Below are 18595 nucleotides of genomic sequence, written 5' to 3'. Positions count from 1 at the left end.
GAGGGAGCTACTGAGGCTTATGTCTTATCAATATCAGACTTTCTTGATATCGCTTCTGAGCAATGCCACGACCCGGATTTACTTCTCATCATAGAAGGCCTGAGTTTCGCTACTCCACCCACTTCTCTGAACTTATACTTCCTTCGTGAGGGGGTTCTCTACCGCCACAACTTGCGCCCTAATGGTTCTGATCGCCTTCTCGTCGTGCCTTCCCAATTGCGTGTAGATGTTCTTCGACAGCTTCACGATGATCCTGCTGCTGGTCACCTGGGAGTCACCCGCATTTATGATCGCGTCCGGCACCGTTTTTTCTGGCCACACCTATGTCTCTCTGTGCAAAAGTATGTAGCCAGCTGCGACCTTTGTCAACATCGAAAACGACCAACATCGCTTCCAGCTGGCCTCCTTCACTCTATTGAGATCCCTGCTGAACCATTCTACCGCGTAGGGCTTGACCTTCTCGGACCATTTCCCACTTCTGCATCCGGGAAAAAATGGGTTGCCGTGGCGACTGACTACGCGACACGTTACGCGATCACCCGCGCTCTCCCAACCAGCTGCGCTACCGATGTCACCGACTTTCTACTGCAAGACATCATTTTGCATCACGGTGCTCCTCGACAGCTCGTTACTGACCAAGGCCGATACTTTTTATCTCGCGTTGCCCAGGATCTTGTACCTTCCTGTTCCAAGAACCACAAGTTCACAACAGCATACCATCCACAAACTAATGGACTTACAGAGCGCCTGAATCGCACTATCACCGACATGTTCTCGATGTATGTTTCTCCAGACCACCGCGACTGGGACGCAACGTTACCCTACGTCACCTTTGTTTACAACTCCTCCAGACATGACACCGCAGGCTATTCCCCGTTCTACCTTCTCTGTGGACGTTAACCCTCTCTGCCTCTTGATGCACTCTTTCCCGCTGGTTCAAGCTCCCCTGTCACATACGTCCGCGATGCCATAGAACGAGCCGACGCAGCACGACAGATTGCCCGGGAACTATTCATACTTTCTCAAGCCTCTCAGAAAGATCGGTACAATCGTCACCACCGTGAAGTTTCGTATGCACCCAGTTTACTAGTACTCTTGTGGGCCCCCTGTCGTCACATTGGCCTCTCAGCAAAGCTCTTATTTCGCTATGATGGACCATACAAGTTCCTACGCAAGGTCATTAACCTCACCTACGAGATGCAGCGAGTCGTCGGTGAAGTGCACTCAACGCCACCACCATCAACTGTTGTGCACGTCGTGAGACTGTAGCCTTATGTGTCACCCAACACTCCCCTTTCGTGACAAGCGCCGGGTCGGCGCTTTAACGCCATGGGGAAGTTCCACAACGCAGTAATGGGATTAGGGCATAAAGCGGTAGAGGGTCTCTGCTTGAAAGAAAAGACTACGAAGTGGATAAAGACTGGTCCCAGCCCACCAGTGTGTCAGCCATTGCCATCGCAAGTAAACATCGTAAATATTCGCAATTATACGTTTCCTTGTAAGAATATCATCCGAGAGACGGTTTTATTCCTGTATTAGTTTTACGAAGGGGGGACATCTGTCTCGTTGAATGACTGAAGTTTTTTTTATGTGATAAAAAAAACTGTATTTGCTCGTTATGTCGAAGAAATTAAGAACAACTCGTGCTATGAAGAAAACATTCAGCCAAGTGGAAAAATGGTTACCCATAAACGTAATACACGCTATTATTCCGAACTCATGGCTGTAAACCCAAATAGAAAAAAATCCAGCCAGCTCCACTTGGCGAAAGCTGTCTAAACAGCAAAGCCTGCGCCGGTACTTGAAGTTTGAAGTTTATTTCACCACAGTGTTACACCATACAATGTGTGGTGTGGAATGCGGGAAAAAAGCTGCGATCAAAAAACACAGCTTGACTAGCCCCACATCCCATCGTCACTTCATCTGGCTACATCGTACTTCCATGTTTTTTCAGGTCTTCTGTTCATAGGCGCTTAGCTTCGGCCTCTTCTGGGCGAACATCGCGGTTAGCTTGGTGACGACATGTGTAATCTCGCGTCAACTCTCACTCAAGCTCATGCCAGGCGACTTCGTCATTGGGACAGTGACTTCTCCAGAACGCTGGCGCTGGCATGCCACCATACACACTGCGGCGTCACGCTGGTTTCTCATAAGGTTCGTGCCTTGACATCCTTTGTCCTCACACGCAGCCCTCCTCCTTCTTACCGGGTCTCCTCCTCGCCACAATGAGAGGTCACGTGATCGGCACTACCACAACGATGGAGTTGAAAACATCGGCTAAGAACAGCTACGATGTTGAAAAGTCAGCGAAGGTGGCGAAGAATTGCTCAAGGCTGAGTCAAAGAAAGGCCACTGAGCATGTTTCACCTACGCGTGCCAGTTAATGGGGATAATTTTCTGTATACGGAGCACGGCAAACCTCGAACATATCAGGTATGCTGCGAAACTTCCGTAGCGCGTATGCGACACATTTCTTGGGCATATCCCCAACACCCACAATAGTGGTCCCCTAATATTAACAAGAGAACACATGGGCGACAAACACTGCTTAAAATATCTGTACAGACGTAAGCAGTGATTGAGGCAGGCTTCAACTGATGGTCGGCAGCAGCGGGACTGCATTTTTCAGCTTCTCTTGTTAACCATCTGCACAGAAAGAAGGCTTGGGTGGTGAACGCGTGTGTCCTGGTTAGGGATGATGCTAATTTCAATCTGCAACACACGAATAAACTTATTTCAACACCTATTAGAGCTCTGCGGATCTTCGACCCTCCATTCATATATAGAGTAGCCTTCAATCACCGAAGGTCTCCACACTAAAAAGTTAACGCCATCATGTTTTAACAAAGACGCAAGGTGTTCACGACAAATTAGAAGTTTTTTCTTTACTTTTTAATGCGATGCGGAAGGATTCCTTGTTTTATAAAGCATACCAGACGTGCCGACGTATCACTGTGGCGGGCTAGAGTGTGCATTGCTTTTTTCGCACATCTCCCACTGTTTAGAAGACAGTCCTTAGAACGATATTCCTCTGATTTAAATATGGTAAAACAGTCCCGTAGCATCCTACAGAGCAAAATATCTTGCATTACCTACGCATTCAATTGTTACGAATTCTAGAAACTTTGTTGCCCTCTTCCTATATTCCGCGTCCGAACATTGAGGTACAACTGCCTCGATTCCGTTGATTAAAGCTTATCTGTCAACATACAAAGCCCTATTAAAACCAGAAGATAGCGAAGCCAAGAAATATATCAGTTTGTTCCATGCCGGCAGCAAGTTTCCTTTTCGTACACTTCACTTGCTTTACATCGCAACTAATGCGGTGGGCTTAAAAACAGTAAAATTAACATCGCATATATACCTTCCTTGACATCATTATATGCTGATTTTCATTAGGTTGCGTCTAACAAAGAGAAGAGGTTTCAAACATTTTTTTTCTTTAAACATACAAATGCCTAAATGCAGGATTCCAAACAGGATAGAAAAGCCAGATTAGCGTGACAGGGTCTCCTTCTCTGGACGCAGTACAACAGCCGAAAAATGTCATATACCCAAGAAAATAAAAGATTATGCCATAGATGTGCGTGGGGTAATTCATTATGAGAGCAAATCATCACTGCATTCCCTTCCACCACCCCCGTCGCACTCAACTGGTTTAGTCCGAAAAAAATCATACTTAGCAATGCATGCAGATATGAAATTGAAATAAGGATGTTTTGCTCACAACAGTCTGTGTTTCATCCCGGACCTTCAGGGGTACACAGGTGGAACATGAATGATTCTTCGAATGTAACATCAGGGAGTCGTAAGCCGCCATTTTCTTCATGAACGTATCTTGCAATGACACCGAACAATAAAGAGGGATGGGACATGTTCGACTGAGTAAAGGTGGGACTGAATTATTCAAATTAAAAAAAGTGCATTTATACCTTTTCTACGGTGAACCAATCACCTGACTGGTCTCCTGGAGATCTCGCAAGAAGTCGCCGACGTCTCGCGAAATGTTGTTCAGAGGCTCCAATATAATGCCTAATATTAAATAGGAATGTAGTACGAAACGCTGTCAGTGAAGGAAAAAAAACGTTAATCGAAATAAGCTTTTCACAAACAAACCGAGCCACCGTCTACCGGCCCAAGGTCACACGGTGTTGCTACATTGACATCGCTATATGGCTGATTTCGGGCTAATGACCCTCAGGTACATTCTGCAACCTCAGTTGTCGTTTAAGAAAAAGAATATAAACCACCACCAGCCCTTCATATTTATCAGGATTGCTTCAGTGGTGTATACAGCAAAGTGATTTTATTTAAACTTGTCCAGAGTATTAGCAGTTCACAGATTTCAACTGGAAAAAATACTTGAATAAAGAATTTATTACGCTCATATATACTATGGGTCAATTATACTGCTTAGATTTATCTAATCTTAGGAGCGGAAATCGCACGTTTACGCTGTTAGCGCTTCCGTTTCAATATGGCTATCCAATTTCTAATAGAGGTTGGCAGTGCTCCATGTACCTTCACAGCATTCAAAACGTCCCGTATAGCAAGAAGTTGAGCTTTACCATTGACTCAATAGGCCATTTCTTAGAAGGCCTTTCAAACGTCCGTGTGACACGAGTATTAAGTGGGCATATATATGTTTAGTATTCGTTCTTTTTTAACGTTAGTGACGGGTTGGGCACTCCTGTTGGTGCCATTGCTATCCACCTGCAACGGCGGAATCTTCGCAGAACAGGCGGGCTTGCCTCGAAGAGATGCCGTTGGCATGACACCCGCCCGCAGCACTAGCGCCTGGCAGCGAGCCAGACGAGCCAGGAGAAGAGAACAACAGCAGGTGTCGCACAAAGATCGCGCAACGATCGCCCCTGCATTTCGCAACAGTCTCGGATGCTCGCTGGGCACGAGCGTGGCTCTTTGCATGTTCAATTCTAAGCGCACGTGTGGGCCGTTAGTGTACAGAGCATTCTCGAAAACTTGCCCCTCACGGTTACGCTGTTTGCAAGCTACAACTGCCGAGCCAACCTTGGCACGTAGTTGCGGCTTACGCGAAGCAGGCAATAATAATGCTATAATAAGAACGATCATGTATCAAAAGCCCCGTGCAGTTTTTCTTTTGGACAAAACGTATGTGATAAGTCATCCCTAACGTCGCATGTTTGCCCACTATTTCACTCATTTCATGCCGTCGATGAATCGCAAAGGCGCTGATCACGTCATCTGGCCTTCGACCTATTTCCACGAAAGTTGCTATTTGTGGCACATAACTGCAAACAGCTTGCATATCTTAAGCGGTGCATGCCACGCAAAATGTTATTGAAGACCGCGTATATACTCACGTGTATATCATACCACTGCCGCCTTGTAAATCCAGACATCTTCGGGTTCCGAGCTTTCTGATCATTGGGTAACAGTGTAATATTTCATACAACAATTTTCTAGCAAATTGGTAATATTCTCTGACACTGTGACAATCCTTGAAAACGGGCAAAGTTTACAATGTTGAATTAAATTTTTCATTGTGCTTTTAATGGATGACATCTCACTTTTACAATGGCTATGGGAACATTGTGCGGCCGGCGGTAAACGCCTCGCCAGTGGCGCTGCCCAAGGCCTACGAAGGGGCACCGACACTGATCGTGATTTTATCAGGAGTAGATAATGCACAAAAACTTCGAAACATTACGTACACTGTCACGGTAACTCACTGCAGTTCTTTTTTGTGCTCTAACCGGCGTTTATACGACGTCGATGGAATACTGCCACCACCAAGAAACAATTCTCGACGTGCCGCTACAACACTGTCATCGCTTTTGTGACAGCGTATCAGTGATGTAGAGCTGACGCACTAGAATGACCATTTCACCCATTCATCGGCTTTGGGTCAACGTAGAATCAAGAAACTCGTGCAACTCTCGCAATAGAATTATTGTTTTGACCATTCCGCAGACCCCTATTGTGATAGACTTTCCGGCGTACTTTCTCCATGTTCTTTTCAGTGGACAATAAAAAAGAAACCTTTTTATTTGATCAGAAAGTTATTCTTTCGTGACACCAAAATCATCGCGCTTCATGCGAGAAGATGCATAATAGTAAGAAAACTCGCAAAAATATTCTGTGACCATGACGCCCTAAATGTTTAGGGTATATATTAATGCCGGCGTGCCTCCGGAATGGTAATATTGAACTACGTTGTCTTCGGAGACGGTGAGAAACATCGCATACCAAGCTTTTAAAATTTTTCTTTGACGAATGTGGCCAAAATACAAACAATTACTTTGAAATTCGTGACACGATACCTTTTACGTTAATATGAAGTGGCACTTTTTACGTTATTTTTCTCATTCATCAACTAACCTATGCAAGTGAAGGATGGTAGAGCTTTCAGTGTATACCTTAGCAGTCTAGAGTAACTTGTTGTACCACTTTAGTGCCCTTTTAGGCAGACTTTCTGATCGGTATTTTACTAAAAGAAACATCTTGGGAGTCTGGTTTCAAACATCATCATCCCAGAAAGTCATCCAAACCTTTTTATTTGAAGTGAATCGATCAGCCAATCAATCAAATAATTATTCAATCACTATTCAAACAGCGTAATTCAAACATCCTCGCGAAGGTATTTGTACAATTAGCCTGTATTTAGTGATTCATTCTATTCCACCCGTGTTTTAAACAAGTCAGGAGCAGAGCTACAGCTGATTGTTATTTATCTAAATACAGATTCAATCGTGGCGCATCTTCGAAGGCATACGATATATAAATAAACACCGATGGCAATAAATACGAAATTACTGTAATATTATAAGTAGCCAATCAATAAAGAGCAAATAAAGGCATACATTCTAAAGATACAACTAAGTCCTTAAGAGGCGTGATCAAGCAGGCCGAGTTAATGCAGTGGCCAGTGATCACACTGCAGGGACTTGGTGGGCTTCATAGAGCGCACATACTCGGCCTACATTCCTGCTTTCGAATAAACTCTCTCACTTTGTTAGTCACGCATGGGTGCAGCTTTGAGCACTCCTTATAAACACAGGGGGTGGGTGGGAGGGAGGGAGGGAGGGAGGGAGGGAGGGGGGCATTTTGCAAGTCCTGTTTCCTTTAGGAATAATTAGGTGCAATGACAAGTGAACAAAGCAGAAGAAAACGAAATGACAAATAAATATAATCTGCGCGAAAAATTATGCGTGTAGTGGGATTTTGTAACGGTAATTTAGTAGTCTTTGCATAAATACCAGCCTTACCTGGATTCACGTTTATACTCATGTCTACTCACAGGTATTCTAAAGCAGTGTCATGCATACTTCATTTCAATATGTTTTGATAGAAGGCGTAAATTACGTAAGGGAGTGCCTTGACCTCCCTCCCACTAGCTGTTGAAGGGAAGTGCTTCATAAATATTTTGTACGCTGTGATCTATTCCGAGAAAAGTAACCTTACTGATTTACAAGTACTCAAAACGCGTTTTCGAATATAACATATCATACAGCGCCAAGAAGAGCACCGATTACATGAGATATTCGTGATAAAGAGTACAGACACCATGGTTGCAGACACTGATTTGTGGCTAATGTATTCATGAGTGGACTCATTCGTACTCACTCATAATGAGATCAAGCCGTGAGTGTGACACTCAGTGAGTCCGGGCGAGTAATGTTCTAATGAGTGTGAGTCTGAGTGAATCAGGCTCATGAAAACTTTCTCGAGTCTGAGTCCGAGTGAGTTGTTCAAAGCTCAAAATATATTTTACAAGTGATTTTCAGTGAGTTCGCCAGCTTTGGGGACCTATGAATGATGCATGTTATTTTTTTTATTATTATTATTCTCGCTCGTCATCCCGTCGTGTGAGCCATAATGGCGTAAACACAGCGCAGGGCGACATTTTTAGAAATTAGACTCAATGAATAAACAAGCGTTTCTAATTCTCCTTTGTTCGTAGTGTCATTGCAAGAGTCCTAGAAGTCACCGTAAGCATGCACAGGATTTAACATCAGCAGGGGGGGGGGGGGGGGCAAGCTTCATCGAAGTAGCACCCCACTTTACTATGCATGTATGGCGCAGATTTTGCTCCCGCTTTTTTTTTGGGGGGGGGGGGGACTATGGGCGGGGTGGCGGGGTGGCGGGGGTGGCAGTGAAGTAAATGTTTGACGTTGTTCTGCCTCTTTCAAAGTTCTCACCGTTATTATGGCGAGAGCCTTAGATGCCTCATCGAACGCAAAAAATCACTGTTAGTGTCGGCGTCCAGTGGTCTATTGGCGTTAGGTCAGTGGTCAGCGCAAAAAATAATCACGTACTAGCGTCCCAACTTGGGGTGTTCATGAAGTCACAGATTGTCAAACTTGTGACGTCGAGATTACGTCCCATCCGTCACATTGTACCAAGGCCGCTCATGCAGGAAGTCAAAAACCCGCCCAGGCGCCTTCGATCCTGGAGGCAGTACGAAATAAGGTTAAGTGCATGTGGCTGGGAATGAACAGACTGAAGGAAAAAAAAAAGATCACGACTTTCTTTTCTAGTCGGCGTACGTGAATACTAAGGAAACGTGTGAGTTTTACCTTATAACAATCAGTTCTCCCCTTCTGTCTCTGCAGTCAACGGGTCCCTGCTGGTGTGCTGCGGCACCAGTAACGAGACGTCGCCGGCCTGTTTCCCGGTGAACGTTAGCAGCGATGACCCCTTCTACGCCCCGCTGTCCGTGTCGTGCATCAACTTCGTCCGCTCCTCGGGGTGCAGCGACTGCAACGGAATCATGCGTACGTCCTCCTCATACGCTAATTATCATCCAACTAAACGTAAACAAATAAGCTTTAAATCAAGCGATAACCTATACATTCGTAAGAGGATGATCTCAACAGAGACATTGTTCCAGATATATAAAAAATCGAACGCGAGAAATGTTCACTTTAGTGAACTAGACAGGGTGCGTGGAATGACAAATAATGTTGCAGAGGCACTGCTCTGCATGAATTATGAATCGTGGAAACTTGGGCAATTCGGCAACACAAAAATAAAAATAAAAATCACGCAGCGGCCCGAGACTGACAGAAATAGCTTCCTGCTCAGTAAACAAGTCATAAGAGTTCATCCTGGTATTGTTATTGGCATAGCTGTGGCTGCGCCTTAATACCCGTGGTCTATTTTTGTCTTATTTATTTATTTATTTAAATATTCATTATTTTATCAAACACTGCTGACACTTAGTCCAAGCCGGGAGGGCAATAAAAATGGTACAACACTGAGCCCGTTTGGAAATGATTTAGAAAGAACTGTGAAAAGAAAAACAATATTATGGTTATAGAGTAAAGATGTCTAGCACAACCCTATAAAAGTAATTCATAATAATGAGGATTATGATGTTGATTTCGTTATGCAACAGGTCTTTTTCCTAATCGTAAAGCTAGCCTTCCTGCGATGCCATTGGTTCTACTAATATCAGCTAGCCGCCTACTGAAAACAAGGTATTCGAGCACACTTCTCTCGCGCTATGACGTGTAAAATGGAGACTCGACAGTCTTGATATAGACCCGGTAATACACAAGCCCCAGCACGCACATCTAAGACTTCATCTCTCCTTGAAGCACGGCTGGTACTGCCATTAGTAGGGTGAAGACGCATCGCGGAGAAGCGCACTTCCGAATCAATAAGATGGCCTATTCCATTCGGTTACTGTACTAGAAAAAAAATAATTATCAAATGTGTTCGTTCTCATAAAGTAAAGTATTAATGCGCCTTGTCTACGGTGACTCGTAGTTCTGGTTTACAGACGTGATAGATATTGAGATGAGGTTAATGGTGAATTGATCGCGTAATGAAATTTATAAAATTCCACTTTCAGAGCCTATCTTCTAGCTAGAGTGGTTCAATGGGGTTAGTTTTCACAAGTTCTGAATCTAATTCTAAAAAAATTATTGAAAACATAAATCCAACTGCCTTTCACTGCACTCTATCAAGTTTACTAATATTAGTTTTAGTGTACAGAAGCTGATCACATTCTATTTAGTTCTGACTAAAGCGTTAGAGCATAGCAATTTTACATATCACATGTAATCACGTTACAATAAAAACTTCACGTGTACATCGCTTCATTAGTAAGTCTTTGTTGAAAGTCAGCGCTGCTTGTTTTATCTTCGTCTGCTAAGCAGTTTTTATGCTCAAGCATTAATTACGTTCAGGGATGGCATTACTACTTATACAAATGTACGAAGAAGAAAGGGCCAGTATGATAAAGTTCTTATACCATTGGCGTTGCCAGCAGGGGTGTGGGGCTCAAACGTTTTCCGAAATTGTTTTGCTTGCGTTTATATACACGCACATGTACAAACACGCAAACTAGCATACATAAAGCGTATTTCAACCCCCCCCCCCCCCATCAACAAATTTCTGGCTACACCCATGACCGGTACTTTTAAGGACCTGCATCTGCTCATGAAGCTTTGATGTAATCTTGTTATATTATATGACCAATAGCGCTTGAACAATATCAGAAGGGCAAGTTTCTGCACCCTAGCAGTTTTTTTTGTGTGTGTGTGCGTGTGTTTGTGTTTGTGTGTGAAGTAGGTGTTAGCATGTCTGTAATGTAATCTACATTCAGTGTCAAACTTGTTCCTTTTCTCTATTTCACTGTGTCTTGCTTGCATTTCATTCTAAACTGCACATTAGCTGCTTTATGATCAATATCGATATTTTTCTGGAGTTTTGCGTTGCACAACTATGATAGCATTACAAGAGACGTCGTATTCTTTCGACCCCCTGGCGTTCTTTAACGAGCAACTAAACCTTAGCAAACTACCTAAGAATGTGAATTCATTCAATTCTAGTGAACTTGAAGAATGGCAGCTGGGCTCGTTGGTATGTCTTTGTACTGGCAAGTTTGTTCACCTTGCGAACAGCAAAAAGGACAGAGTAGACTGAATTAGCTCTGCCTGTCAGAAAGGGTATGGTGTGCTGTCGAATCTGCAGACGAGCGTCGGTTCGTGAACCAGCAGAGCGCCTTCTTGGATGCCTCGCACGTGTACGGCATTGATCAGACGGAGCACGAGACGCTCAGGAACTCCGATGCCAGGGAGCTGATGCTGCTAGCCGGAGCAGGCCTCTTGCCGCCAAGCCTGCGGCCCGACCGCGACGGCTGCAGCGACCCTGCCACGGCAAGCTTCTGTTTCCGCGCCGGAGATGGCAGGGTCAACCAACAGCCAGCCATCGCCGTGTTGCAGGTACAGCTCTGCTTTTAAGGACATTCGAAAGCTAAAAGTCCAAATAGAAGATTTTTTTTCGTGCTTCAATGGGTTTCACTTGCCGTGGCTCTTAGTTACACCGTAGTTGCACAGGTTACACCCAAAATGTTTGAAAAAGCTTTTTGAAACTTTAGTTACATCTGACGGTTAAAAAACTCTGGGTTCCACAGGATCCTACACATAATCCGTAGAGCCACCTGCAGTGCACCAATTGGTTCCTTGGTACGTGCTTACAATCTCACGCTCTATATTGGTTCGCAATCTTTGTCCTCTCATCTACTTTCCAAATTCCGCTTTATGATTACATCTTGCTAAACGTGGACTGTTAAGAAATTCGGTCAAAGGTAAAAGTCTACATTGCGGTTGTTGCTCCAACCTAGTGCAAATAGCGACCTAAAAAGTCTCAAAAAGGCACGCTACACGGTCCACGTTTTACCAGGATGCCCAAAAGCATGATCAGAGCAAATTCCGCTCAAATGCAGTTACCACAAGACGTGTTGGATGAGGAGCAATCTTTCAGACATGTCAGCATATCAATTACTTATTGTTCTCGTACTTTTGCCTATTCCTACGTCTTTCAGGCCTACTTCTTGTTCGAGTCTTTTGTAGATCTGTGCTTTATTCGTTTCTCGAATCGACAGCGCTGTTCTTCAGGGTCGGCAGGAAAAGTGGTCTTTAATAAAAAGTCAAGAGATGCGTTTCTCAAATAAAGGAATGCTAATGTTCCCTCGAAATTCTCGCACATGGTTTGGCTTGATAGAAACTTCAAGTACGCTATTAATGTTCTCCTGTTGCAGATTCTGTACGCTCGACAGCACAACCGCGTGGCTCAGCAGCTAAAGAGCTTGAATCCCGACTGGGACCCCGAGACTGTCTACCAGGAAGCCAGGTGGGCAGAGCTCCGCCAATATTATTATTGGTGGTGAATTTCGGGAAAGCTTTTCAGTTGTAAGCTTAATGCTGTGGCTCAGAAATTGCGTGCTTCTGCTTTTTTGGAGGGCTGCAAGCAAAACTACCTGAAAGAGCTACCTGCGACCTGACAGATCTACCTGTTCACCTGAGAGATGCCGTCCTTCTTTGACCGTGCACTGAGAATAGCAACTTGTGTGGACCTTTTTTTAACGCAACAGTTGTCAAACTCTTAGTTGGCAAACTTTCTTCTAACACGGTGCTTACATGGAAAACACTCAGGCAATTTCCGTCTGATTAATACTGTCGAAAGAGTACTTGGCACATGTCGCGTATACTGCAAGCCATCTGACGCACACCACGACTCATTGAGTGGTTTAGCATTAAATATCCTTCTAATGGTTGCCACGACTAGAGTTCGATGGTGCAGCGTATGAGCGTTGTTCTTTTCGGTTGATCCTGTGTAGAATAATGTGCAACTTCTTCCAAACATCCTTTTCTTTTTGCCACTGCGCTTGATTTCAACATCGCCAAACTCTTCACATGCCTTGAGGGGGCTTGCTGATCGACATTTTACTGAAGGTAATATCTTAGAAGCCTAGCCTCACAGCTAATCAGCTCAAAAAGACATGTGGGCTTTCCTGTGGCACCTCAATTATTGTGTGCGATTGGGCTAGCTGATATTTTATTATTCAACTGCTCAGCGCAAAACGTTGAAACAATGCGCACAAAAAAGCACACTGTACTGGATGCGCACTGCACTGGTCTTCGGCTTTTCTGTGTGTGTTGTCAAATATTTTTTTTTCCTTTTGCTCTGAGAAATGCAGTACCTGAATACAGCAGATTGGGCCTTTTTTTAGAAGACTAGGCTGCTCATGCGCAGAGGCAGTGACGTCGCATGTGCCCTGTTGTTGTGTGTCACTAGGTGGCGACATTTGCAAATTATGGCAAAAATACTTGGCCTCCGAGTTTTTCTACTGATTATTTCGGAGGCCCCTGACCCGTAGTTTCGATTTCACCTATCTGCACTGGAAGTGCTGCTCAGGCTTTAAAAATGACCATTGAGTGACTCCTACGATGCGCTGTACTTTGTATGTGTGGATAGGAGGGCTGTGAAATATGTCTTTCTTTATGTGTTTCTCCTCTCCTTTTCATTCTCTTCAACTGAAAGTATAGGTAACTCCCTGCCTTTCCTATGTTCCTTCCCTCTTCATTCGAAACAATTGAGGAGTGCTACATTAGGCTCTTGCTGGTCTCCTGCGCAGGCGTGTCGTCATAGCACAGCACCAGCACATCATCTACAACGAGTACCTCCCCGTGGTACTGGGCCGCCGTTTCCCTCCTGCACGGGGACGGCGCACCCGCTACGACGCCCGACGAGACCCGTCGGTGCTGGTGGAGTTCGCGACGGCCGCTTTCCGCTTCGGTCACGGCATGGTCGACCAGTTCTCGCTGGTTGACGAACAGTTCAGGGCGACCCCCTACTCGCTTGCTGACCATTATTTTCTGGTCGATGACCTGCACGAAATGGTAAGCCAAAGTGCAGCAGGGTACACTCTTCAAGGGAGGGCTCCGACGAGCACCTTTCAAACTGCCTAACTAACAGTGGTCTCAAGCTCACCTCCGCTAGCGGGCCGCAGTCTGAAAACTTCGCTAGGCAAAAACCGGGGTTGGAATGGGTGTGGGTGTGGTGGTTAGTTGGACAAAATTTCAGCTAGCGCTCTCGTCTCAAAGAAAGCTTACGGCGTATCTAGCATTATGTTAAGATCCAGCAACCATAACGACAGTGATCCCTAGAGTTACTCAAACCTGGGCGCCAATTTCATAATATAGCTTTTTACCCCACATGTTTCCACGCGTTGTAATCGTATGGAGGGCCTCACGAAAACAATTGCCTGTGACCAGTCATGACAGTGCTAGCTCACGCGTATAGAGCTTTCTTAGTCGCCATGGGCAAGAAAATAGTCAAGTTACTATTTGGCTAAGTTGAATGCTCACGAGCTATGTATAGAGAAAAAAAAAACAATATGGAACGAACTGTTTGACTTCCGTGGCCTAACTGCTAAGAGGTGTGCAAGCATTGTTTGTGCACGGCTCTAAAGCAGTCCACCACCGGTACTTTGAGGTACTACAGCCCCACAGGAGGAAAGAATCTGGACTTGACCTGCATACAAAATTCGTCTTTAACTGTGGCCCGGTCTGTACATAGCATAGGCGAGACACTTCATTGATCAATTCAATTCCCCGTAATTATATTACCTATACTTACAAAAATATGCAAAAGTATTCTGACGAAGCACTAAGGCTCCATAATAAGAGATGAAAACAGAGTTCAAGTTGACAAACAAAAACATCAGTAGTTGATACCTTATTTCATAATAAGTGGAAGAAATGGACTTGCGCCGGCAACACAATACGTACGGCGAGGAACCGGTGGTGATTGAAGGTAACCGAGCGGATACCAAGAAAAAACCACGGAAGCTGAGAACGGCCATGAGTCTAATGGAGCAACGAGACTTCCCATGGTTTAAATGTAATCAGTTTGTGTTAGGTAAAATAAATTCCGGATCATTGGTGAATGCTTTCTTCTTTTATTTAACATATTCAACATAAGTTTAGAGTGATGGTGGCACTGATGATTATGGTGATGATGATGTTGATGGTGGTGGTGATGAGAATCGTGAAAGTCTTACGAGGCCGGTATAGATTGAACCCCTTTTTTGTAGGGGAACATGAGTCACCATATCCGTAACGGTATATGGTGATGTCCGACTGGTACGTAAAATATTTAGGGCTGTTCTGTCAGTTCACTTTAGCTTACCCTCACTCGTAAGCATCAGGTGGTGTCTGTACGTTGTGACAGATTGGAAAACCTTGCCAAGCGACGTGACATTGGTTGCCACGAAAGAGCACGCGCCAATTTTATGTCTCTTTTTTGTTATCACGGAGTGTGCGAACACCCGAGACCTATGTAGCCATTTAAATAAGAATATGGCAGCAATAAAATGTTTTTGTTTCCATGCAATTCCGACTAACGTATCAGTTTGTCGCAGTGACGATGAGTATGGGGTTCTAAACCATGCGGGAACTGACCGACGCGTCAATTCACTACATATATGATTGCTGATTCGCATCTCTTTCAGGGTACTGTGGACCGGCTCATTCGTGGCTTGGCCCTGCAGCGCGCCCGCGTGCCTGGACCGTCCCTGTCGGATGCAGTGCGCGTGCACCTATACCGTAACTCGAGCAGCCAGGCAGGCCTGGACCTAGCCTCGCTCAACATACAGCGGGGCCGTGACCACGCGATTCCGGGCTACGCCTTCTGGTTGCGCCGCTGTCTGGGCAGGCACGTGTACGAATTCGAGGACCTGCACGCCTTTATGGAGCCTCACCACATCAGGGTTCTCGCCGAGCTTTACGAGTTAGTATTGAGAATTCCGAAATCCAATTCGAACACACTGCACTCTCACTTGGGTAGACTTCAACGAACTGTGGGAATAGTTCACACAACTGAAGCTTTATTTAGAAGTGTGGCAGCATGGGCTAGTTTGTATGGCATGACGATAGATATAGCACGATAACAACAAGACGACACAGCGACAAAAAAAACACGAAGACGCGAGCGCTAAGCGCTCGTGTCTTCGTGTCCTTCTTGTCTCTGTGTCGTCTTGTTGTTCTCGAGCTATAACTATCGTGAAGCTTTATTACCCCAAGAATACGAAACGGTCTTAGACAAAGCAGGTATTGAGTCAGAAGTATAAATTCCAATTCATTTTGAAAATAATTTTCTATTTTTAGTGGGAGGGGGCGCCTTTAAAGCACAAAAAAAAGCTACCCATTCTGTCAGGGGGTTGTGAACCCGTAACCTTAAACTTACGCCTTTGATTCTCCACCAATGGAGCTACGACGAAGATTGCTTCCTTGTAGGTGTAATGAGAGCCAACGCCACCTGCAGCCAAGCAGGCGAGTGTGGGACAATCTTTTGTTGGGAAGCATCATGTGGGATGTTTTTGCGAAAAAATTCTATCTGAAGCATCAACAAAAGTTAAAGAAAATGTGGCTAGGTATTCGCATAACCTAACCCTGGGCAAGTATGTGCTTAGTTTACGAAATATTTGTGTCGGGACAAGAGAAAACAAAAACACCAAAGACACGAGCGAGCGCCGGGCTTTCAACTAGTTTATTTTCTGCTTGTTAGCTCAATTTATAATTTACTGATATGCGCCCATGTATTACGACTGACAACTGCTTCAGGCACCCCGACGACGTGGACCTCTGGGTTGGCGGCCTGATGGAGCGGCCGGTGAAGCCAGGCGCCCTGGTGGGTCCCACCTTTGCCTGCATCATCGGACGCCAGTTTCACAGCTTCCAGGAAGGAGACCGCTTCTTCTACAGCCACGGGGGACCCATGGGCCTTACGGACGGTACACAGAATAGAAATTGATCTCCAGTAAAGATAAATACAGGAGTTTCCGAGGCTCCAGGTTGAAAAAATGAAATGTTCTTGAGGTGATTGCATTTGATCGTGTGATACAGGTTATTTAAAGTACACGCAAATTATGAGCATATCCCTGGGTTGCTCTGCGCTTCAAGCCACCAATAAAATGCGGCAGCCGTAACCATGATTGATACCTGTGCCCATGAGATAAAAAGTGTCATGCCTTACCCACCGATGTACGTCATGTTGAAATGGCAGTGTGCCCAGAAGACAGTGACAAATGAAACTTAACAGTGTGACACTTTTGGCACTTTTGATATGTTCCTAGATAAATATACACTTTTCCTTGCAACAACTTATTTTTTTTTTTGCATTTGGAAAGCGGTGAGACCAGCGGTATCATAAGGAGTGGCTAGTTGAAAACAGGGACAAAGATCGGCATTCCAGAAAGAAGAGTGTAGTCTCCTTGTAACTTTCTTTTCCTGTTTGGTTCTGACTATTCTCATTGTATATATTAAGCCCGATGCGCTCTCTTTCGGAAAATAAGTAACTGCCATGCTGCTGTTACTATATAGCAGCTTTCTCCTATGTTGACGGCGCAGCGTGTACAACATATGATACCTATCAAAGTACATGCATATCAATACATATCAATGTGCAGCCGTCATATTTATGAAATGGAGCAAGTGCGTGCGTGGCAAATACCATCGTACGACACATGTAATAATATACATCTCGGGTTTTACGTCCCACAACCACGATATGAATATGACAGACGCTGTATAGTGAAGAGCTCCAGAATTTCCTACCATCTGGTGTTCTTTAACGTGCACTGCCATCGCACAGTACCCGCAATTCTACCATTCCCCCTCGATTGAAATGAGACCGCTGTGGCTTGAAACGCCACCGCTGCGGTACGACACATGTTGCGCGCACAGTGGCGAAATGCGAAAATGACAGGAGCGATATCTTAGTGCCTTTTTGTCTGAGGCCTGCACCCCTTGTTGCACTTTAACTTCTTTTTACCTCTTTATCCTGTTTTGGCTGATGGAACTGTGGTAGCCAAAATTCCAATTGAAATCAATCATTACTCGCTGAAATATCCAGACAGAAAATAGGTATCAAAGAAAGCGTAAATTAATAACATATTCGGGACGGGAGTGTAGGAAATAGATGGGACAGCGGCACTATTTTTTTTTCATATTTCGCCACTGCACCATGCGCCATGCGCGGTACGAGGCAAGATACGCACTCGCGTTTTACATTAACTGAGGGCTGCACGTTGATAATAACTAGTTTAGCTGAAGAATTACGCCCCCAGAAACACAACTGATTATGAGAGACGCCGTAATGAAGGGCTCCGTAAATTTGCCCGTATGGTGTTCTGTAGCATCCACTGGAATCGCTCAGTACGCGGGCCTCAACTATTTCACGTCCATCTAAATACGACCGCCACGACCGAAGCCGCGACCTACGGATCAGCAGCTTAGCACCATAGCCAACGTTCCACCGAGGTGGTCTGACGTTGTATAAGAACATGCTACATGCATTTTATTTTATTAATAAGAATTAAAGGCGTATTACAATAAACGATTGCTAGAAACAGCACGTGGACGGCAGCCACCCTTTTGTTTCTTTACACCATTATGAAAAGGGCTCATAAAAATGGTAGATGACGTCGCATGAATTTAGGATGCGATGTGGGATCCTCACATTGCACACTGAAGTATTTTTTTCAGTTTGTGACCGTGAATTATTATGTGTGCTTATGTGACCGTAATCATCACCCGACACCTCGAGTAGTGAGCCAGGCGATGAATGAGGCTAGCGCCTCCGGAAACGCCACTAAAAACATTTACCTGGTTCTCTGTCAAGTGACCTTCTAAGACACCTTACAAAAAGTATAGAATTGCAGTCGACACATTGTTTAGTCAATTTCTTTCTGTAACTGTTCTCGATCGCAAGCAAGTGTTGTGTATCGCTGTCTGTGCAGTATTGATCACTCTTGTATCTG

General features: G+C 44.7%; 1 protein-coding gene across 2 annotated transcripts in view; it reads left to right on the top strand.

Annotated features, from left to right (window-relative positions):
• LOC119163098 (salivary peroxidase/catechol oxidase) overlaps nt 1-18595 on the top strand; it is a 186440-nt gene that overhangs the window by 148227 nt on the left and 19618 nt on the right. For both annotated transcript variants that reach the window (XM_075874229.1, XM_037415031.2), the window contains exons 5-10: nt 8595-8756; nt 10963-11213; nt 12032-12123; nt 13409-13673; nt 15287-15564; nt 16398-16567. In XM_075874229.1, the coding sequence (XP_075730344.1) occupies nt 8595-8756; nt 10963-11213; nt 12032-12123; nt 13409-13673; nt 15287-15564; nt 16398-16567 (1218 nt within the window). The remainder of the gene's footprint in view (nt 1-8594; nt 8757-10962; nt 11214-12031; nt 12124-13408; nt 13674-15286; nt 15565-16397; nt 16568-18595) is intronic.

Source organism: Rhipicephalus microplus, chromosome 9 (genome assembly GCF_043290135.1).
Source record: "Rhipicephalus microplus isolate Deutch F79 chromosome 9, USDA_Rmic, whole genome shotgun sequence".
Lineage (NCBI taxonomy): Eukaryota > Metazoa > Arthropoda > Arachnida > Ixodida > Ixodidae > Rhipicephalus > Rhipicephalus microplus.
Note: the sequence above shows the minus strand (reverse complement) of the source record. Positions and strands in the feature narration are given on the sequence as shown.